Genomic DNA, 22,563 nt, shown 5'->3' with positions numbered 1-22,563 from the left:
CACCAAGCAGACCTGGCTTGTCAATCTTTGGCTAATTTGGAAGAAAGTATCACGAACTGGAGGGATGGTTGACTGGATTGAGGTTGACTGAATGCCACGGAAGGCAACAAGTAGTTATAATCAAAGTACAGGATCAAAGTATTGGTTGACAAAGGCTAGAAGATGGATAGACAAACAGATACCGATATTTCTCCCACATTTCCTCCAGTTTGACAGAGAGTGTCGATACGCCTAATCCATCCTATCTAGCGTGGCTGCAGGGGAAGCCAATAAATGGTAAGGTCTTGTTAGACGGCGCGAATAAAAGATAGGGGAAGTCGAAGGAACAACGTACAGCAATTGTCGAGAGAGGCTTGTTTTTTGAGTGCCCTCAGTGTTTTGTTTTCGTCCCAGTGCTTTGTATTAGTGTTTGGCGGGAAAGAAACAAACTAAAGACCAGCTTTGTAGCTCTTTCTCCAAAATTCCTTGACCTTAGCACATATGCGTCAGTGTACCCAGCTAAATGGCCGACGACGTTCTTAAAGTACTTTTTGTTGGAATAAGGACGAATGATCCATTGTGAATGAGAAATGTGGAAGTGGAAGTAAGTAAAATAATTAAGACGGATAAGTGTCACGTGACTAGATGGTTATGTCAAGGATTTGACTCCGTTTATAGATATAGCAGCATATAGAAAGGTAAACTATAAACATGAATGTTTATGGAACTATGCTACGTGGCTCCTAGTTAGGCGTGGCAGTTACTCCGCAAGCCTATCTGCTTCTGACAGGTTATCTGTCAAGGATTTGACTAGCTAAATATATAACATAAGTGTAAGTGCTGAGCCCTATACGACGCTTATGGAGGCGCTGCGGCGACCTCCGCTATTTTGTGTAGCTTGTTGCAGGTCTGGCTCTGTGGATTATATTGTTTAACACGGAACACAAGCGTTCCCTGAGCAGTAGCAGAGGATAAATAGAGAGGAATATTATAATCTATCTTTTCTTTAGATACTTCATTTCAATGCATAACAAGTGCTAGATTTGCTGTATCAGGAACACTCGTTGGTATATTAGTAAACATACAATATACCAACACAAATCCAGTGTGGCACCTAGTGCTTTCAATAAGAGTGTATATAAAAGGTAATGTAAATTTATCCAGGGCTAATCTACGTCTTACTGAATTAGGCGTGCCAGTTATCCACATGCTTATCCGTCATTCATTATCCATTCCTGACATTATCACTACGCTGAAGGCATAGGAGTGTCATACTGCGTTTTGTTGACGGTAATTTTATGAATAGTATGTATGAACGGCGTTCCAATACAGCAAAACTAGCACTGGTTATGCATGAAATGAAGTATCCAAGGTAAAAATATTCAATGGTTTATTTATATATATGTTTATTGCCTTATCCTTCAAGCGTCCTTCGTTGACGGACTTATCTTCGGTCTTTACCAGTGGCAGTGTAGAGTGCTAACATACTTACATACGTGTCTTTTTTGCCTTTTCATCAACCGACATTGCGAAAATGCTTTCATCTGCATTTATCTCCGTATTGTTATCTTTGTCGTTAGCTTTTTTTGCAACAATCTTCATGGGCTGGCTCAGAAAGAACGACTATCAACCAGCGGGCAAGGTCAGTATATTGATGGACAGAATGAAAAGCTCATGCCTCTGTAGCATTGTTATATCACCGGCGGTTCTTCTGGCCTTGGGAAAGCCTTGGCTGAAAGCCTGGTAAGGCAAGGAGCGCATGTCAGTATCGTTGGAAGAGATGTTGCCAAAGCCGAAAAAGTTGTTGAAGAACTCAAGGTTTGTCAGGATGGTGAGATTCATAGCCTGGTGAGTAGATGAGCTAAAATGCCAGTGATTGTAGTCTTTTGCCCCTCATTCTCAACAAATCATCCAATCAATTTCAGCAGATCTTGTCTCACCCACTGCGTCTGAAAAAGCCATTCACAACGCTTGCGCTGCTCATGGAGGTAGAGCTCCTGACTATGTGTTTCTTTGCGCTGGCTTCAGTAGGCCAGGATTATTTGTCGAGATGGACAAGGAGCAACTGAGAAATGTAAGCACTGAGTGATTTGGCGTTGTTCCTGTCTTGGAACAAGATATTGAACAATGCTAATCCGATATAGTGCCATGATGGTGTTTATTGGGTCTCTGCGTATACTGCTCATGTAGGTTAAATCACTTTTGTAAGATCAAATCTAAATGAAGTGGTAGGAAGCTACACGGATGATGGCTCAACAACGTCGAGAGGGTAAGGTCGTCTTCGTTGGAAGCTTTTTAAGCTTTACGACCTTTGCTGGTTATGCTTCTTATTCACCTGGAAAGTATGCTCTTCGTGGTATGTGACGATTTCTGTGATTTACTCGGGCTGGTCTGTTTTAACTTCTGCAACAGGCCTCGCCGACGCCCTTCGCTCCGAAATGCTTCTCCACAATATCTCTATTCATCTATTCACGCCCTGCGGTATCCTGGGGCCTGGTTTTGATGCCGAGAATAAGACAAAGCCGACAATCACTAAGCGCATTGAGGAAGGAGATATACCTATCCCGCCCGAAGAATGCGCCGCTGCTCTCGAGGCAGGTGAGTTACCAATCACCCTCTACCCTTTGCAAGATCGTGTTGACGATCATATAGGGTTGAGGAAAGGTTACTATCAGATCACAGATAGTTGGAAGACAGAACCTATCAGGTTGAGGAGTAACGGAGGAGTGCCCTCCAATAGTGTTTTTATGGATACCTTATATTGGGCCATTAGCTCGGTAAGTACTGTCTGGCGCATGCTATTGCCTCTGTTGTTGGCAATTTTCTTATTCATTCAGTTACAAGCCCTTTCTCAACGGTTACTAACCATGAACATTAGGTTGCTGTCCCCATTTGGCGTATGACTGCTGATCATACTGTCAAAAAGAGCCGCAAAGAAGTTGAGAAGGACTTGACGTCAAGAGGCTTCTATGAATAATCCGCCGATCCCCTCTTATGTACAAAATAAGGCTTAAAAGCAGAAACGATTCGTGCTTGTTTATATATGTGTTTATTGCCATGTGATAACGCATCGAGACAAACAAAGTCGCAGACATATGCAACGTTGTCATTTGTACAAGAGGCTGGACCTAGGTTGCCACAAAAACTGATGACGTCAAGGTAAAAACCTACTGTAGCAATCAAACATGTCAGGTCCATCAGAACAAGATACACATTTTGCGGAGATTTGTTTTTCTTTTCTTGTTTTATAATTTACTTGTACATTCAAGAAAGCAAACTTTCAAAAAATGCAAGATGGATACTTTAAAAAGACCAGACACTCTTCCAGGATCTTTGCGAAGCCCATAATCCAGCTCAACTTACTGCTGATACTCAAGTCAAGATGTTTAGATGGGATGACTGTCTAGAAGGACATATACTTTTGGGTCTCATCTTCTCAACTTTATCGTTGGTATGCTTGTGAGTTCATCTCTCTGTCTTGATACTCTCTTCACTGCCTTGTACCATGGTATGTACATAACATCGTTGGCTCATATGATATTGTTAGCATCCTGACAACATTCTCGACACCCTTAATTAAGGGGATTTACTTTTTATCGGTGCCCATATCTACCAAGTCTTCAACTTTAGTCGTCAAGTTTGGAAGCTTTGGATATTGCAATAGGGACACTTGCTCCTCAACCAAAGTAGGATACACTCAGCCAGATGGTGTGGGAGAAGGCAATGAAATTTGGAACTGGATGACTAAAACACATGTGTTGTACGGCATTGGTGCGTTTCCTTGCCTGATGGAGAAAACATTGGAGTACAAGTACTGATGTGACACTCGGCAGCTTCATTGTTAATGCTATTAGCGATTGTGACATTGATACTATCATTATTAAGAGTGGGGAAGTTCATGTGGAATCCAATTTACTTTCGAACATGCTCTGTACGTTTGACAGTCCAAGATTTCCCTTCAACTTCCATATAGTTGTTCATTGATTATGTTACTCTATTCTGAACCACCCGTTGCAAATTAAGCTGATTCCAACTTAGCTCCTCTCTACGGCTTTTGCAATATTTGCTGAGGCATTTGCCTTAATAAATTGGGTTCACGCACGCCATGCCTTTGATGATCATGGTATCGAAGCCAAGTACGGAGCTGCGCTTTGGGTAGGGCTTGTTGGTACAATGTTTGCTGCTCTAAGGTCAGTCCTGCACCATGCAAAGCAAGAGTGGAAGATGTAAGCAATCTCAAGCTCAGACAGCTGATACAAGTTTAGTGCTGTCATTGGTGGCCCCGCCTATCAAGGGAGATTCATGTATAGAGCCCATTCCGGAGTCGCCTACAATGTGTAACGAAAGCACTGACTCTATAGTCTCTCTGTCACTGTAATTTGTACTGCAATATATCTAGGTGATGTATGATATCAGTGTATGACCTAGATGACCCAGGACAGCTATATTTCTATCCTATCACAGATGCATCGGCTTTGTGCACAAGGTAATCCTCTGTTACTCGTACACAGATATACAGCAGCAGGAAGAGTCTAGACGTGTCCCATTTACGGCCCATGGCCATTTCGCCCCCTTTATATCAAGATTTGACTTTGTGATGCTAACGTTTATGTTTTGTTAATTTCGATAATCTGATTCTCACATTGATCAACTAATACATGATATCCCTGTGAGCTTTGGCTAAGCCTCGGAGGGTTCCATCATGAAACCGATATCATTGATGGTTTGACCTTTTTCTAGCTAGTGGAAACAGGAGCGACTTGCGATGCATAACAAAAAAAAACATACTCGTCGCGAATCTATCCAATGGCAAGTAGCTGGATTTTAAAAGTGCAAACAAACCCAATCATTTATTATTCGCTGATACCATTAACATAGTATCTAACACAGGAGTATGAATCTCTTTGTGATCTGTCTTCATTCACATAACAACCCTCGCTCTATTATTACTTTAAGTAACCTTTCAAAAAAGATTTCACCTGGCACTCGTCAACTTACCAGACTTCATATTTCAAACAGCTCTAGGATTGACATGACCCTTCCCAGACAAGTACAAGGCAACGCTAGAAAGGATTTATGGGATATTAGGGCCAAGAGCTGAAGAGAGCTGGTCAGTTTTTGCCATGACATTAATTCACAATGTCGCTCCTAAACGTGCAAGGTATATAAAACATGCTTTAGTGGATGATTTTTATTCGTATAAAGAAATAGTATACGCGCTGATTAGTATACAAAACAAGTGCTTCATGTCTTGTCACAATCCTTTGTCTCTCGACAAGTATTTTTTTCGCACCATTCAACATGATAGAAATTTCATCCATCCCATCCGTGGCATGATGTTTTTTTATGAGAGTTAATCGTTCCTATTACCTTGGACTTTTCCAAGAGATTTGAGTGTTTATTTGGCTCATCATTCCCATAGTTTTCCGGTTGCGTCTATCTCATGTGTTTGTCTTGGGTCCATCTTTTGCTAGGGAATAGATTTAATACAGTTTTCTACTTGCTCGTTTAATTGACAAATATGAGCAGATACCATACAACTCATATGCTGGCTTGTACAATGCCTTGAAGATTTTGAAAACTTACAGAAACAATTCCTTAACATTGATATAATAAAAGAAAACTCTGAGAGAAATCGGGCTTATTTCGAGAGATTAACAATTATGCGATCTGATCAGCGTAGTTAAAGGATTTGCTTGTACTCAGCATCCTTAACAAACAAGCAAGCTGTGGCTTCAGTTGCCCATGTTGACACGACTGAGAACTAATGATGACCAACCAGCACTCTGGAAACATCAAATGATCAAATAGGAGGCTATTGCGATTCTATAAATACTATTATTGTTAATTATACTTACTGTGGAGTATACTAGACAACTGTTGTCATCATCTTCATAAACAGGCACTGGAGAATAGCGACAAAAACAGTCCCAGGTTGAACACAGTGATTGCAGTGATTCAACCATCAGACATTGATAAGCGAACCATGTCAAGAACCTGGTGAACAATCCAGGTTCAAATTTCAAAGCAAGAGGTCATAATCATGTAATCTGATTTACCTAGTTGTTTATCGACTAAATTCCTATGCTAGTTTACAGAGGCATAGGGCTTTACACCATATTCCAAATCTTCATTCAGTGCTTCGATATGCACTATTAGAAAAGGAAAGTTTTTTGCATGAGGCAAATTTCGCTCAAAAATAATAAACATTACAGCAAACTCAATGAGGATGATTGGGTTTGTGTCTAAAAGATCAACAGAATAATTTCTACAGTTCCGACTATCAACAGAAACACTTTGTTATGTAAATATTCTGCTCAATGGAACTCACTTCTCAATATATCTCCAATATAACGTTGGTCTACTGCGCGACACTTTCTCCTTCCCGCTTTTTTAAAACCAGCTCCTCACCCTTGACCCGTCTCCAAACATCTCGAACATCATCAACGACAGTTTCAAAATGTGAAGTAGCGTCGTAAGATTTAGTTATAAAGATATTGTCGGACGTGCCCGAAGAAGTGGGGGCATATAGAGGGGTTACACTGACGAATCTGAGATATGATGTTAGAAAGCCACGAAGTACATAACCCAGTCATAGGGCAGTGATGGATACCAAGGATGGTGATTAGAAATGATATACTCACTTGTCCACAACATTGCCTAACAACTGAAGTCCAGGTAAAATCTCTCGTTCGGGTACACTAGTTTCAACAATGGTGGAAACAATTGCAATCCACACATTTTGGGCAGCAACATTGTGGGCAGATGAAACAGCCGCGATATATATGTCTGAAAGCAGACCAAGTTAGTATGTGGATTAAAATTTTGAAAAAGTGAAACATCGTACCATTCTTACGACCCACTTGCTTTTGGGGAATAATTATTTGAGCTGAATCAGCATTATCTGTACCAGGGATAGCATGCTTGAGGATACAGATAGCGCGGATGACTTTTCCAGTCTCGATAACTCGGACCTTGCCACCTTCACCTTCATTTTCTTTGCCGGCGCCAAAGTAGGATGGATCGCCAATGACTTGTTTTGCCTTGACAGTTTCCCCTTCGGAGGTCACGCTCACGAAGTAGCCAGTTTCAGGATCAACATTGATAGATTCTATCTTTTTGTCCAACATGTAAGTCCCTCCGTAGATAGCTGACAGTCGGGCAAAAGCCTGAGGCAACTCGCCTAAGCCGTAGAGTGGGTAGATGTAAGGGCTTTTACCATATCGGGCCATAGATTGAGTATAAAGAATGATACGATCAATAGTTTCTCGAGCTGGACGGTTGATGTACCCCTCATCAAGATGAAGGGCCATGGCATGACCAACAAAATCTTGAGTGCCGGCTTCAAGACCAAACTTGGTGTAAACGTCTTTCATAGGCACTTTGTTCACATCAAGACCTTAAACCAAGTCATTAAGGTATCCCAATAGAAAAGAGGTTGGTCTGATCAAGGAGAAAACCAACCTTGGTGGGTAGCGGGATTATCCTCTTTCCAATTTTGCAGATATTGGAAAAAGTTCTTTGCTCTTCTTTTTTCAAACAAACCCATTAAAGGACTTCGCACAGCTTCCATTTCGGTACTAGGTACTTTGCTGATCTTGCCATCTCGATAGACGTATGAGCCTGCAATAACTTTGAATTCGAGGTATCGAGTCACATCGGTATGTACGAGCATCCTGGTGAGTTCGCCAGAGGAGAGGATGAATTTAGGAATGAGGTCGACAGCATAGTCTCGATCACGACCAAGCTGAAGGTTCTCGGGGGGTGGAGTTTCACGGAATTTTTGGTATAGCTAACAAAACATCAGCATATCGCCATGAAAGATCCACAGCCAAAAGCTCAAGAGCAATTCCTTAAAGTCGCTCCAAAATCACGGACTGGCCTCTAGCTGATCCGTCAGGCGGTTACTGCGGCGACTCGATAGGAGTTTATATTCAACATCCTTAAATTTACAATGCAAATTGTGCAATTCGGCCACATTGCCGCGTTAATAACGCCACCATCTCTCTCGGTTTCTCGATGACAACCAATAAAGACACTAACCTGGGTCAAATTTAAACTAGCACTGTCACCACCGTAATAATCATTTCTATCCATATGTAGCACCTTTTGGCCATCAACAGAGAGAAGGCCGGAGAGGATACACTCAGTGAGGCCGGTACCCTGTGTTTGTTAGAGATGGAGTCCTCAACACTGCAAGTCTTGCGCTATGAATCACTAACGAGGACAATCACCTAAAAAGTGCATGAGTATATATCGACATTTGATAAACGGACATGCACTCACGTCATATACTTCATCCATATCTGCGGTTATTAGCAAGGGTTAAGACGAGCTGCAGTGAATAATTAAAGAAAGAAAGGAAAATGAGAAATGTGGCAGAGATAAATACCATGAAACGCTTGGATGCAACGCCTCATACGCGCGCCTATTTTTCAGTTCAGAATTAATGGCGCCTAGCGACTGTTGTAATTATAAACTTGCATCCTTCGATTATCCATCTATCTTGATTTCTTAATACCATTTTCATGATCTTACTGACAATCAAATAACTTACAGAAGAGATATGTAGCTTGAAGCTATAATAACGATAACTGCAACTCTTGAAAGCATCCCCATCTTCCAATAGTTGTTCCACAAGCCTCTTACATCTTTTCTTCGGTAACCAATAGCTCCAGCAGACTCTCAAGATGACGTTTCTTCTGGTATAGCCATACTGGCACATAATGCCACATCTTTCAAGTCTTCCGATTTAGAGCTGGGAGGATGGGTAGAGGAGGATTGTCTCATCCATTATGTTTTTTGAGCGTCTTGTTCAAGTTGGTTCTAGGCGATAGAACTAAAAACACCGAAAGGTCCCTCTGAAAAGCTAGAAATGTGGCTATCTCAACTACCGTTGACATTGAGGGTAAACTAGTAACAGCAAGCAGCGTAAAAGGGATGAATTAACCATTACATGCGATTCGTTTGCTATACAAACAAGGACAATTTCTCTTTTATCCCGTGCATCTTACTGCTCAAGCACTGTTTTAGGCCCAACCTTGAGCAAGTATTTTGGGATGACCTGTAAAGAGCGTTTAACAACTAATCGTATGAAAGAGGGAATCTGCAAGTAGTGAGAAGAGTAATGACGAATCTGAGGCCGCTACTATTATCATATAGTGAAATATCCTGGCCTTCACTAATGATACTTATCCACAGTCAGTAACTTGACGTTTGATACTACCTGTCTTGCATTTATTTCACTCAGCTGTAGCCCCTGTTGGCATTATTCTGCTCGCTTCGACTCTTGACCGTCAAGAAGAGTCATACTGTTCGCCGGCAGCTCTACAGTCACAGCCTAGACTTTGTTCTCGCCCTCTTGGACTAGTTTGGCCGTCTCTGCTCTTTCCCGCCACATATCAAACCAACTAGAACCTACCACTCAATCAGTAGTGGTATAGGAAGAGAAAGCACGACAAATATGAGACAATACTCAGTTCTTCATCTTCTGACCGCCGAGACGTTGCAGCTTCATTAATCACATCCTCCTCAGCAGCTTTTATGGCCATGTGTTGGTTCTACTTGTTGAGGATATTCTGATGGATACGTCCTATGCAATCCTAGTAGCTACGAAAGTAAAGCAGTTTTATATTCTGTCAAATTTTATCATTCAACATATCTCCATTTCACCAAAATCTATTAAGAAAAAGCAACCCAAACCCACTCAACACTCTAAACACATATGCATAATACACCGCCGCTCTCAGAAAAGCACTCCCTTGGCTTGCTGGATGTCTGTCACTCTGATATTCTTGATGACAAATATCCAAATCAACGACAAGGCCATAATCGATATACTAGCAATCAGCATCCTACTCTGAGCCTCTGCATAAGCATTGATGATAGCCGTCCTCGTTTCTGATCCCACTGGATAACTGAGTTGGGTGTCAAGGCTGTCATAGATTGCTTTCCAGTCACCCAGTGACTCTTTCGGTAGATAACTTCGGAGAGCCTTGGGAAGCGTATTCGTCCAGATGGCGCCAGATACAGAGTTACCGATAGCACCACCCACAGAGCCAAACAATCCGAGAAGGGCAAGGACGGCAGCGGCATCGTTGTGAGAAGCAGCAGCAACTACAGCAACTTGTTGGCAGTCAATCATGGTACCACCAAAAGCAGTAAAGACCTGGCACATGATGATGAAGCCAAAGTGGCCGCCAGGTTTACGAAAGTGGATCATAAGTCCGATACCAAGGATGTAGATGGGAACAGCAACCATCAATAACCAACGATAGTAGCCGGTACGTCTGATGAGAAAGCCAACAACGATGAGCCATATACCTGCGCAAGTCAGACTGGTTCGTACCGACGAGGTCAAACACACCTGCTACAACATCAAAGATACCAGCAATATAACCAGCTACAGAGATGGACGTATTGAAGGTCTTTTGCTGTCAGCCTGGACAGAAACAAGAGCGACTCACGACCTGCAAGTACGACGAAAAGTAACTGTTCCAGCAACTGTAAGAGATTTGGTAGGTCAAGTCGAGAAGACAAGCACCGAGAACGGATCTGTTGGTGAGAAGGGCATAAGGGATAAACGGTCGGGGAGAAAACCATCGTTCAACGATGCCAAACGCAATGAGGCATAGCAAACCAACGACGAGGAGGACAATGATGTGAGGCGTTTGCCATTCATTAGTGGAAGAGGCAGCGAGAGAGAATGGGAGGAGGAAGATGGCCAACCCAGCAGCGAGCAGGAAAACACCGACGGCTATACGGAGATTAGTTTGGGAAACGATGGTGGATACTTGCTATCAAATTCGGCGGCATAATACTGCAGAGACTCTTGCCAGGTTCTTTTGTTGACGGCTTTGACGAGAAGTCCTCGTTTCTTTGCCTTTTGTTTATTATAGTAGAGATTGATACAGAGCGGTGTCGCCACGACAGGGAGAACAATGGCGAAGAGACCGTAAGCCCATCGCCAGTCAAAATCATAAAAGTGCTGAGAAGCGGCAGGTCCAGCAAACGCTGTGATGATGTAAGGGGATGATGTAAAGGCAAAGGCAAGACCTCTATCACCAAGACTCGATGTATCGACAGTCATGACATCGATGGCAAAGATCATACCTGCAAAACCAACCGTGTAAAAGACCTGCAGCGGATAAGCAGTCGTACGGTCAGGAGGTTAGACAATACGGACCTGACTGGCACAGTAAATGGCGATGTCGGTGCATGTAGCACTCAAAACTAGGCCAATCGTGGCAAACGTAGCCATCACAGCGAAACCGATGGATCGATCCCACAAGTTGAGGGCTTTCGCAAGCGGCATATAGACAGCAGCACCCATAACATTCGAGACGATAGAGATGACAGGTATCAGTGAATGTGATTCAAAGTCACTGACAACATAGGCAGATAGATTGGAAGTGATGGAAGACTGAAAGGCGTTCACAAAGTAGAGTAGAAACATGCTGGGGATATGTAAGCACAGCTGGCTTGGTCAAGTCTCACAAGATGTAGGCTAGGACGAGAGACTTTTTTGACCAGGTCAAGGTGATGGCTTGGGCATTCTGTACACCTTTTTGAGCATCCACATCGGGGGCTTCAACGACATCCATGTCCTCGCATAAACTTGCGTCCTTGGTTTCCTCTGCCGATGTGTTTTGCTGTTCAAGGTCGCCCAAAATCGATCTAGCGCTGGCTCTTAACACATCAATCTCTGTCGCTGGATTGACAACTGGGCTTCCGGAGCGATGGTTCCTCGGCAATCCAAGCAGTCCCATGGCGATTGGTTAAACCAATGAGCCGGTAACTGATTTGGAAGGAAAAGAAAGAGTCAAGTTGCGAAATTAAAAAAAAAAAACAAAACAAAAAGATGGAAGCTTTTCATATCTGATATGATGCAGATGCCTCTGTATCGTGTGGAGGCTGGAAAAGGGAAGATTCAGAATATTCGGCCGATCAGCTGTAGGAAGGCATGCCTGGATTGCGATAGGAGAATGAGCATGCCAGTCAGAGGAACCCCAAGCCAAGTGATATACTTTTTACCAAAGCGGCTTTCTGTTTTTAATCACAATACCGCAAACGCAAAGGGTCACTCAGCCACAACGTAATCTGATATGTGCTGACATCGGAGATAAGATTTCAGGGTCGGCAATAAAGATAAGCGATGGAAGGTGTGATCAAAGGACCCAAGAGCTGGATGGAGAAGTTCTTTCGGGATTTTTGGGTGAAAATGGCCGACACGAAACAGTTATTGCGCCCCGATTTCGGGCGGAAACACCTACAATGAACTCGGCTAAATCAAAAGAAGCGCGACCAGTCTTTTACGGCCGTGTTGTTGTTTTTTGGCAAAAACATGGCGGTATCTAGGAGCGAGGAGAAGCATTGAAATGTGAGTTGAAGGTGTTGTTGGGTTGAAATCGGATTGGTTGTTTTCAAATATTTGTCTTGGTGTTGAGAGGTGTTTCGAGTTGGATGGTTCAGCAGCGTTGCATAAGATTGGTCGGAGGGTTAAAGACTTTTGGCAATCTGGCAAGGAGACACTGTGTTGAAAAAAAGTAGACAACGACTTGAGTATTTCTGATGTTTTCCGAATTAGGGTGTATAGTATACTAGAATGTTTAACCTTGTACGACCCGAGTTTAGAAGCATGTATAGCTAGATTTTTAGCAGAAAGAGACATTGCCCATGACTTGTAGTATACCTCGTAACGCGGGCACAGCCATGGTAGGTAGAATCTCAGAGTTAGCAAGTCTGACAAGTATTGCTACGACTCTGCACACATACGGGGATATATATTGTGTATACATGGTCGTAACATGAGGGTTGCTTGCGATGCTCTATTGCTTATTGTTTGTAGTTATATTCAATATATATAGCATTCATAGATTGTGGATCCTCGAAGAGGATCCACTATTATATGTTATATCTATAAGCCATTCTTGCTAAGAACATTTATCATCGTCTGACTTCCACACAAATATTATTATCACCACCTACAGTTCCGCCTGTAAGCCCATCAACATCGTCTGCCTGTTCCGAATCTCCAAGGCCGCCAGACCGGGACGTAACAGCTTCGTTGACTCAGCCATCAATGGATACTTATAGAAAGCATCTATTCTCATCTCCGATGGCAATTTGTCGTGTTTGCTTTTTATATTTATTTTCGGTGCCGACTGCATATATACAAGGAAAAAAAGTGACCGTCAAAACAGATCTTTTCTTACGAGAAGTTTTTATTCTTAGCGCTTTGGAAGTGCGCATTTGTTGTGACCCTTGAATCGGTTCGAGAAATGTTTAACCTTGTAAAGCGATGATACTCGCAATTGATTCTTGCCTATGCCAAGGTATCCGTATAATGGCAGTGGAATTGTAAGACTACTTCATACTTTCTGGCAAAGTTTTCATAACACTGGGTAATATTTCGAAATAATATTACAGCACGTAGTAGTTGTTCCAGAGTCCTGGATGTTTGTCTTGACCATGGCTTGTTTGAACATCTAGTGTTTGAAAACTCATCGACTTTGAGGCGTTGTTGATACTTGATAAAATCTCGCGTTCACTTGCAGTTTGCTTTTCTTGATGAGACCGAAAAAAGAGTAATACCACAGGAGAACTTTAAACCAAATAGCGATTGTTTTCTGCAACTCATCTTCATGGAGGTCGTCAAACACATTAAGGTTGACAATGTTTGACTCTCTCACAACGTTTAAACTTCGAACAAAGTGTGAGTCTTGTTGGTATATAAATTCATGAACTTCTTACAAATATTTGATATGTAAACAACAAGTCTTGCTTTTTTATACTTAATATTTCAATGCAATGGTCTCTAAAACGAGAAATCAAAAGATTGTGTAACCTATACAAAGCCAGCACGAGGTATTGATCAATATTCGTGCCACAGGAAGCCATGCGAAAGGATAACACTAACCTCCATCGACAACGACATCAGAGCCAGTCATAAAGCCACCTCCGCCCATTCTGCTGCTTAGAAGAGTGGCGATAAAGTCACCAATCTCATCAGTAGTTGCAAATCTTTCGACGTATTAGCGACAAGGCAGTAAAAACATACGAAATCGTCCCGACGAACCTTCCAACAGGCGTTCGGTCTTGCCATTCGTTGACCCATGCTTTTGCAGACGAGTCAGGAGGGTTGGCAATCATATCGGTTGACACATAGCCCTATTCTGGAGTCGTCAATATTTCAAATGTCTGGAGACCATGATGAGCTATCAGACGTACAGGGGATACAGAGTTAACCGAGATTCCTAAATGAGCCCACTCTCCTGCCAAGCTCTAATAAAACATGAGCTGTCGCCTTCGGGTTTCGTAATTTCCATATTTATAGTGAATCGTAAACCTACCTTAGCCAACATGGAAACAGCGCCTTTGCTAGCATTATAGGCAGCCTGCCTCTGGGGACTCATTGCAACCAGGCCCGATATGCTTGAAACAAACAGTATTTGCTTGCCCAAGTTACCTCTCTTGCAGTCAGATTTGTCGATTTTGGAGACAGTCGAAGTGACAGCATTGATAGATTTGCTCTCTGAAGACGTGGAAATAGAAAAGCCAAGCCACGAACGTACGAGGGCTCTAGCAAGATAAAAGGGCCCAAATGTGTTGACTGCAAAGACTTTTTGGAACTCGGCTACACAATCATGTCAGTTGGATCTTCTTGCCAAAACGATGAATGAAATTGGCCAGTGAACATTGGAAACAATGCCACAGTGAGATAATCAAAAGCTTCAGGCTCACCATCCGAATTTTCATGTGCATCTTTCCACAAACTGATACCTAAAGCCAGGTCAGACCAATGCACTACCCATAAGTGATAACACACCTGCATTCGCTACCCCAATATCTATTTCCTTTCCAAAATCCCTCTCAACTTCGATTATCACTCGGTCCACTTCTTCGCTGTTTGTCACTTCGCACTTGTATGCTCTCACCTTGACGTTACATCTTTGGGATAGTTCCTCTGCAACTGCAACTGCATTTTTTGAAGTAAAAGTGATCGCAACATCGGCACCTGCTTTTGCCAATGACGTGGATATTGCGAGACCAATACCACGGCCACCTCCCGTTACAAGAACCAGCTTGTCTTTAAAATCAATCGTAAGAGGCATGAATGCTTGGGTTTTGGTTATGAAATGGAAAAACACTCGAGATACAAATACAAATTAAAAATGCGCTTACAAGCTGTATTTAAATCTGTTCTTGTGACTTCGCAAACAAAAGCTTAATGGAGTCCGGTCCCCGGCCCGGTGCCTGAAATGAAGCATGCGATAGCAATGTAAGTGTGTAGACAACTACAAAACAATTTAATGACAAGATACATAAAAAAAACTTCTCAAATGGTTTTCTTTCTCAACCATAATTGAACACCAGCATGACGGCTGTAGTCGCATCTCTCCCAGAAACCAAGTACGAGGCGACCTATAACCCTTTCAAAGTTCTTCAGCATCCAGACTTTAAAGTCTTGTCTAAAGATGCTCCCGAATTACAAGATAGTACTCTGAATATTGCCTGTGCTTACAATGAAAGGTGCGAGCTTCATATGGTTGTCAAGCCGCACTTCGAGCCTGGTCCTGGAGAAGTCACCATCCATGTCAAGGCGACTGGCATCTGTGGGTGAGCGTGAACAATAGTATCGGAAATGCACTGGTCTTACTCAGTCTTCAGATCAGACATTCACTTTTGGAAACATGGACACATTGGCCCGACTATGATTGTCACTTGCTTGTGCGGCGCAGGTCATGAATCCGCTGGTGAAATAGTTGCGATTGGCGACGGTGTCAGTCAATGGAGTATAGGCGACAGGGTGGCTATTGAGGCTGGTATTCCTTGTGGTCTTGCTCTATGTGACCCATGCCGGACGGGTCGATACAATGCGTGTAAGCATGACTGTGTAGCGTTCTAGCCATAGTTGCAATGACATGCTGAACGTATCTCAGGTCCTCGTGTTGTATTTTTCTCTACCCCTCCCTACCATGGGACCCTTACTCGTTACCATAACCACCCAGCGGCATGGGTTCACGCATTACCAGAAAACATGTCTTATGAAGAGGGGTCATTATGCGAACCTCTTTCTGTGGTTCTTGCTGGGCTTGAAAGAGCTCAAATTCGACTTGGCGACCCTGTTGTGATTTGGTGAGTTTACTGTTTTAATGGCGATTCCAAATCACTAAAAGGTTTAATAGCGGAGCTGGGCCAATTGGTCTAGTAGCACTTACTGCCGCTCGCGCTGCTGGATGTTCTCCGATTGTTATAACCGACCTTTTCCAACCACGTCTCGATTTTGCGAGAAAACTTATTCCAGCCGTGCAAACTGTATTGATTAATAAGGCAGATAAGCCTGAAGATGTCTCAAAAAAAATCAAAGACGCAGCTGGCATGGATCTTGCTGTGGCTCTTGATTGCACAGGAGTTGAAGCTTCTATCAGAACTGCTATCTACGTGAGCTCATCTAATGTTATATCAAGACCTGTGACAAGGCTGACTACTCATACATCGACAGAGCGTCAAATTTGGGGGTAAAGTGTTTGTCATTGGCGTTGGACCTAGTGAACAATCCGTATGTTTGATCTATACTATCCACTGAATGGCCTAGCCAGTATTCCCTGGTCAAAGATTTGTCATTGTTGGATATGTCTGGTTGAGCTGATTTAGACGATTAGTACCCTTTTGGGTATTGCTCGGCAAACGAGATCGATTTGCAGTTTCAATATAGATATGCCAACCAGGTGAGTTCTTTGCAAACCACATCACTCTATACATCTCTTCCTGCTCCAAATACCAAACTGAGTCTGATATGCTTGAGTAGTATCCCAGAGCAATTCGTCTGATTTCTTCGGGACTCATTGATTTGAAACCTCTTGTGACTCATCGATTCCAGCTCCGCGAGGCTATGCAAGCATTCCATGTGGCCAGTGATATAGGAGAAGGAGCTATCAAAGTTCAAATTCACGATTGAGCCTTGACCGAGGCACAGGTGAAAGATTTTTAGGTAGTATATTGGGGTTAGGACACGGCCGAGGCGACTAGCCTTGGGTCGAGACATGCCTTGGCGGAGTTTATCTAGCTGGAACTGGATAAAGACAATGTAAGATCATTCTCCAAGGATATATGACTAAACGTGTTGGTTTATGTATCTACATGAACCTATGCACGTCGATTTGATAACCGCCCATTCAACTGTGTTTCTCGTTAAGTATAAGAGTACCTCAAGCACCACCATCTTGCCGTTGGCCTATTCCTTTCAATGTCATATATCAGAGACTAGACTGGGTCATTCATGAATCATGATCCCGACATAGTGTTGTGTATCACATCCAACTGCACATCTGTCCAATGGTACGTTTCCAGGCTTTACATATTTGAGGTATCCATCTACCACTGGAAGGTTCAAATACACAAGGATAATGCAGCAGTCCATTCCAGTTTAAAACTTTTAATACCCCAGCGTTAGCCACTACATGTCAAGACTGCCGAGGATCAATCAACACTATTACTGATGATGTATATAAATACTCAAGCCAACCTGCTTTGCCAGCTCTATATAGACCTTTTGACTGCGTTTAAATTGACTACTAATATCCCAGCGTTACTATGCTACCCAATCACGATTAGGTGTAAATAGTTGTACCCTATAAATCGCAAGGCAAATTGAAGAGTCAAAGATGGGTACAGCACCTGCTACGATCTGTCAGAACCTTGGAATTATGACATGGAATATAGGCAATAAATAATAATGCAACGTAGATTGCATTATTGTGACCTTTTCGTACAGAGCGTGCATCTTAATTATTGCTAATTTTCATGACAATAGGAGAGCGAGTACAGAGTCGTAACAGTGTCCCCCTTCCAAAGTGGTGAGCTCCTATGGGTTGAAGTAAGGTCAATGAGCAAAATAGATGGCTGTCAGGACGATTTACAAGGTGCGGATATAAGAAGACAGGATACTGTGTATGCAGAGGAATGGTATAGTTGGTTGAACTAGAACCTGGCTGAAGGACGCAGAGCAAACAAGATATAAGGAAGGGATCGTGGTTCATAGTTCCCCAAGGAATCAATCTTGATAGCTGTCAGAGTATATTTCAGATAGATACTCCTACATATTCCACAAGTCCCAAGGACGCCCAGACCAAGCCCAAGAACATCCTCACTCCTGACATTTCTATGTATCGATCAATGCTAGATTTGCTGTTCTCTGGACTTCAATTGCCAAAGCTATACCAAATTACATCTGGTATACCTAGAATAGAGGCAAGAAAACGCAGTGTGGCTGTAAGTGCGTCAGCACTTTACAGTGGCACCAAGTACTTTCAACAGCACATTATGAATAGGCACGCGAATAATTGGTGCGCCTACTTGTAAACCTCATAGTTTAATGCTTCAGAGAAATTTTCATTGTCGTTTTTATATACTCTCATAGACATGCCACATATACACAGGATCAAATCATTCACAAGTTATCATAGAACTCATTGATTTGCAAACATCTGCCATTTTCCAATCTCCTTTTCAGCTTCTCTTTCTTTCTTACTGTCTACATTGATTCCGAGCTCGCCTGCCTGTGGATCTCTTACACTCAGCAGTCAGCCAAGTCCATCTCCATACGTCGTCAGTCATTTCTTCGGGGTTTGGCGCCCTGTGGTGCCCACTAAAATGGACTGTATGCTAACCGACCAATCAGATTAACACTTCAGCTCAAAATCCATGTGGCACTCTTTCATGATCTCTCCTCTGCTAATTACTTGCTCTTGTTACCAACGCCAATATGTTGACAATACTTGCGGCGCTGTTGCTGTTGGCTTCTAGTGCCATGGCCCAATTCTTCAACGCAGCTGGGCGCATCGCTTTGACCAATCATCACTGCATATGCAATGTGTTGGACCATGACGCAAAGGTTGGTCTACGTTGCCTTGCAAGTGTCAATTTACTGACATGGTATGGCGCGCATAGGTTGACAACGCGACAGACATAACCCCCGCTCTAACTCGAACCTACCGGAAATGTGTTCGTGTTAATACCCCTGGCGCGGTCATACTCTTTCCCGAAGGCGCTTGTGAGAACAAGAGCACTTTCTATCTCAAGCATAGCAGAACGTTTTCTTTCCAGCTTGATGGCTTGATCATTGCCCACGTAGATGGTAAGTCACTGGGAATGCTACTCCTGATAATTATGGTTCTAACGACGGCTTCTCAGGTGCATTTAGCTGAAGCTATTTTGCCTTCCAAGTTATCAATGGCTCTTCCTTCTACTCCAGCAACGGCAAAGGAGCCATCAATGGGCAAGACTAGATACATAGGTCCCACACGGGTTATGAAGGTGAAAGTCGAATGGTTCGCTTTGCCGAGTGCAGCAATTTCGGCTTGTACGACATTCTTTGTCATGAAAATACCAATAATTAAAATCACGCCCTCCCATCAAAAGGTCACAATAATGCAATCAGAGTTACATTATTATTTATTGGCTATATTCCATGTCATAATTCAGGGTTATGACACCTATTATATTGGAAACAGATGCCTCGGAATACGCCATTGCTGGCGTCCTGTCCCATCCTGACCAGAAAAATCAACGCCGACCCATCGCATTCTACTCAAGAAAACTAATTCCCGCAGAACTCAACTACGAGATCTACGACAAGGAAATGTTAGCAATCGTAGAAGCGTTCAAGCACTGGCGGGCGTACTTAGAAGGAACAAAGGAAATGACGGTCTACACAGACCACAAGAACCTTGAGTACTTCACAACTTCGAAGGTGCTAAATTGTCGACAAGCACGATGGGCAGAGATGCTGGCCAATTTCGACTTCAAAATCATCTACCGTTCTGGCGCTCAGATGGGCAAACCGGATGCCTTGACGAGACGCCAAGACCTTCAGGGGGACTAGAGCTGCTGAGGCACCTCCTAGGACACTCCTGGGGGTGAGGAGTGTTGAAAATAAGTTATTTAACCGTCCTACGCAATGGTTAATTAACCTCCTTATACAGTGTATATAGTTGAACTAATCATATATATACTCCCACTTAATTTAAGATAAAAATGCATCTCTCTTTTGCTCTACTTTCTGCATTTTTAACAAGGAGTGCATTATTTGTATAAGTTTCTAATTTGTATATTATGTACGGGGTATGTCAAGAAAAACACCAATAATGTAATGAATACGGACATCGGACTAATGTCCGCTTCTATTATTTCTTACTTCGTCACTTCCGCCACGGTACTGGATATTTGACCTTCTTCTGTACATCCGCTTTCTCTGTTTCCTTCTTACATATATATACTGTTTCTTTTATCTATAATCCTCTCTCCAGTGATGTATCATACGTCTAATCATACATCAACCTTTAATTCTTATTCTTATCTTTCCATCTTCCAATATTGCAAGGTCAGAGACATTCGTTCATCCATCTATCTCTCAGCCTTTATCAACTTCAAGTCAACTAGCAGCTCAACCAACCCACCCGTTTTTGACAGCCATGTTCAAAGAGGAATTCAAGAAGGCTTTTGGAGACAAAGATAGCTGTGTAACGGCTCGAATCCAACTAAGAAAGCTTCGACAAACCGGATCAGCTACCATGTACGCCGCCGAGTTTCAAAGATTGACCGCGTACACTCAGATGGACGACGAGACTCAACGAGAAAACTACTTCTTCGGTCTCAAGAACGACATCCAGGACAAGATCTTGTGTTTTAACGACTTTTCTTCGATTCAGGCGCTGATCGCAAAGTCTATCAAATGGGATAACCTACTGTGCAGCCGAAGGGAGAGTATTTCAACCGAGATCAAAGCCGACGCTTCTCTCGCCTACTCTCGACAGATGTAAGAACCAGGCACGAGGATGACCCGGAGAAGAGGCGAGGAGAGTAGAGAAGAAGGTGTCTGTCGGGAAAGGCCAACACGAGAGGAGGCCGGAGAGAGAAGAATAGAGAAGTGTCTCTGACAAACACTATTGATAGGAAGTTAGAAGATGGTATGAATGGTAATAAAAAGATCAAGTGTGTAATTTGATATAGTTGTCACGAATGGGTGGTTTATGTGACGACCCGACCAATATTCAAAGTCATAAACTAAACCAAAAGGTCACGAAACCGTAATGCTCCGATTATGATTTGTTATTGGCTATATTCCCTGTTACTTGTGCAGGGTCGTAACAGTGTAGTTGAGTTGCTGGTTGACTTGAAGTTGATAACACGGGAGATAGATGGACGAATGGATCTCTCTGACTTTGCAATATTGGGAGATGGAAAGATAAGAATAAGGATAAAAGGTTGATGCATGGTTAGGGGTGCATTGTTTATACAAGTTTCTAATTCAAATATCATGTACGGGGTACTTGCAAGCACTTGGTGCCACACTGCGTTTGTTGCCTCTATCTTCTAGGTATACCAGATGTAAACATGGATTAGCTATGGCAGTCGATGTTCCAATACAGCAGATCTAGCACTGGTGTGGCGTAGAAATGAAGCATCCAAGGTAAAGGTATTCTACGGTTGATCTATCTATATCCATTTTCTTATCCTCTAGTGGTCTTCATTGGCGGACCTATCTCCGGTCTTTACCAGTGGCAGTGTCGCGTGCTGACACACTTACACCCCGTTTCTCGTCACGTGACTGTCCTGCCGCATCTCTGGACAAGACCTGTAACGACCACTCTCCTTTGAGAATACAAGACAAGCGAGAATGATTGGGGCCATAAGCAGAATAAAGGGAGGCAGCATGAAAAGAATTATTGTCTTTTGTGTGGAGCGGCAATGAGAGTTGTCAGACACTTGGCGAACAGGTAAAAAGCGGAAGTCTTGGTTATTTCTAAACACAGTTCACATTGCCTCTTGTTTTTTGTGAGTGAATATTATCGAAACGCCAATCATCGAGACTTTTTAAACTATGAGCGTCCTCTCACAAGCATCTGAGTTTTCAGGTGCCGATAAGTCGACAGACCTATCAACGGCGAATAGTATCAATGACATTGGGGAGCAACAGCCGCCACCGGAAGACTTTTACTCGTCTCTATTCGCCATACTGTCCCAGAGTGGTACAGCTCCCACGTCTGACCGTGACCAGCCGACGAGTCGTTTGACTTCTTCACAATGGGCAAAACGGGTACAACAGGCAAAACGAGAAAAAACGGAGTGTGAAATCCGTTTTGGGTTACTAATAGGGGACCGTACTTATTGGCAAACGGGTGAAGGAAGTAACCACCCAGGAGCTAGCAACATGGCTAGCATGTGCCAGAAACAGATCGATCAGTTAGTGACAAGACTGGATGACCTTTCGAAAGAACTCCGGAGAGCGCGAAACCAAACAAATCTTAAATTTAAGGATATAGTTGAAAAATACATCACGGAGCGTTCTCGCTCAGAACTAGCTAGTCAATCCCAGAATAGGTGTCATGAGTCTACACATACACCATCCCACACACAACTCATTGCGACATAGGGTCGCAACATTGGTACGGCCGTCCTTGTTTACTGATACACCAATACATAGGTATATAGAAGTACTCGTAGAATGTTTGATCGTCTTCGAGGATCAATTATTATATGTTATACAATAGGCCTTACCACTATATTCATATTCACATCTAA

General features: G+C 42.9%; 8 protein-coding genes across 8 annotated transcripts; 5 read left to right on the top strand and 3 right to left on the bottom strand.

Annotated features, from left to right (window-relative positions):
- Positions 1-1,579: 1,579 nt before the first annotated feature.
- L203_101249 (3-ketodihydrosphingosine reductase TSC10) lies at positions 1,580-2,956 on the top strand (the record flags this gene model as incomplete). Its single annotated transcript, XM_066210694.1, has 8 exons — positions 1,580-1,621; positions 1,666-1,797; positions 1,862-2,053; positions 2,124-2,165; positions 2,212-2,335; positions 2,392-2,577; positions 2,632-2,756; positions 2,858-2,956. 8 exons carry the CDS (start codon positions 1,580-1,582, stop codon positions 2,954-2,956), a joined length of 942 nt encoding a protein of 313 aa, XP_066066791.1.
- A 405-nt stretch (positions 2,957-3,361) lies between these two features.
- Positions 3,362-4,320, top strand: L203_101248 (uncharacterized protein; the record flags this gene model as incomplete). The annotated part of the gene is made up of 5 exons (XM_066210693.1): positions 3,362-3,438; positions 3,527-3,750; positions 3,813-3,910; positions 4,018-4,169; positions 4,245-4,320. The coding sequence occupies 5 exons, from the start codon at positions 3,362-3,364 to the stop codon at positions 4,318-4,320; spliced, it is 627 nt and encodes a 208-aa protein (XP_066066790.1).
- A 1,904-nt stretch (positions 4,321-6,224) lies between these two features.
- Positions 6,225-8,283, bottom strand: L203_101247 (uncharacterized protein; the record flags this gene model as incomplete). The annotated part of the gene is made up of 9 exons (XM_066210692.1): positions 6,225-6,247; positions 6,311-6,343; positions 6,391-6,530; positions 6,624-6,768; positions 6,827-7,378; positions 7,444-7,771; positions 8,023-8,142; positions 8,202-8,213; positions 8,266-8,283. The coding sequence occupies 9 exons, from the start codon at positions 8,281-8,283 to the stop codon at positions 6,225-6,227; spliced, it is 1,371 nt and encodes a 456-aa protein (XP_066066789.1).
- A 1,441-nt stretch (positions 8,284-9,724) lies between these two features.
- L203_101246 (uncharacterized protein) lies at positions 9,725-11,747 on the bottom strand (the record flags this gene model as incomplete). Its single annotated transcript, XM_066210691.1, has 6 exons — positions 9,725-10,302; positions 10,346-10,381; positions 10,442-10,775; positions 10,832-11,116; positions 11,165-11,435; positions 11,500-11,747. The coding sequence occupies 6 exons, from the start codon at positions 11,745-11,747 to the stop codon at positions 9,725-9,727; spliced, it is 1,752 nt and encodes a 583-aa protein (XP_066066788.1).
- A 2,061-nt stretch (positions 11,748-13,808) lies between these two features.
- Positions 13,809-15,092, bottom strand: L203_101245 (uncharacterized protein; the record flags this gene model as incomplete). The annotated part of the gene is made up of 7 exons (XM_066210690.1): positions 13,809-13,825; positions 13,898-14,001; positions 14,057-14,148; positions 14,209-14,262; positions 14,331-14,614; positions 14,722-14,760; positions 14,807-15,092. The coding sequence occupies 7 exons, from the start codon at positions 15,090-15,092 to the stop codon at positions 13,809-13,811; spliced, it is 876 nt and encodes a 291-aa protein (XP_066066787.1).
- A 263-nt stretch (positions 15,093-15,355) lies between these two features.
- L203_101244 (uncharacterized protein) lies at positions 15,356-16,939 on the top strand (the record flags this gene model as incomplete). The annotated part of the gene is made up of 7 exons (XM_066210689.1): positions 15,356-15,597; positions 15,649-15,860; positions 15,921-16,116; positions 16,167-16,422; positions 16,484-16,540; positions 16,644-16,709; positions 16,790-16,939. The coding sequence occupies 7 exons, from the start codon at positions 15,356-15,358 to the stop codon at positions 16,937-16,939; spliced, it is 1,179 nt and encodes a 392-aa protein (XP_066066786.1).
- Positions 16,940-18,790: 1,851 nt separating this feature from the next.
- L203_101243 (uncharacterized protein) lies at positions 18,791-19,187 on the top strand (the record flags this gene model as incomplete). Its single annotated transcript, XM_066210688.1, has 3 exons — positions 18,791-18,874; positions 18,931-19,117; positions 19,174-19,187. The coding sequence occupies 3 exons, from the start codon at positions 18,791-18,793 to the stop codon at positions 19,185-19,187; spliced, it is 285 nt and encodes a 94-aa protein (XP_066066785.1).
- A 2,675-nt stretch (positions 19,188-21,862) lies between these two features.
- On the top strand, positions 21,863-22,414 carry L203_101242 (uncharacterized protein; the record flags this gene model as incomplete). The annotated part of the gene is made up of 1 exon (XM_066210687.1): positions 21,863-22,414. The coding sequence occupies one exon, from the start codon at positions 21,863-21,865 to the stop codon at positions 22,412-22,414; it is 552 nt and encodes a 183-aa protein (XP_066066784.1).
- Between the last annotated feature and the right edge of the window lie 149 nt (positions 22,415-22,563).

Source organism: Cryptococcus depauperatus, chromosome 2 (genome assembly GCF_001720195.1).
Source record: "Cryptococcus depauperatus CBS 7841 chromosome 2, complete sequence".
In the NCBI taxonomy this organism is placed as follows: Eukaryota; Fungi; Basidiomycota; class Tremellomycetes; order Tremellales; family Cryptococcaceae; genus Cryptococcus; species Cryptococcus depauperatus.
The sequence above is the reverse complement of the archived record's forward strand: the minus strand, read 5'-3'. Positions and strand labels throughout refer to the sequence as shown.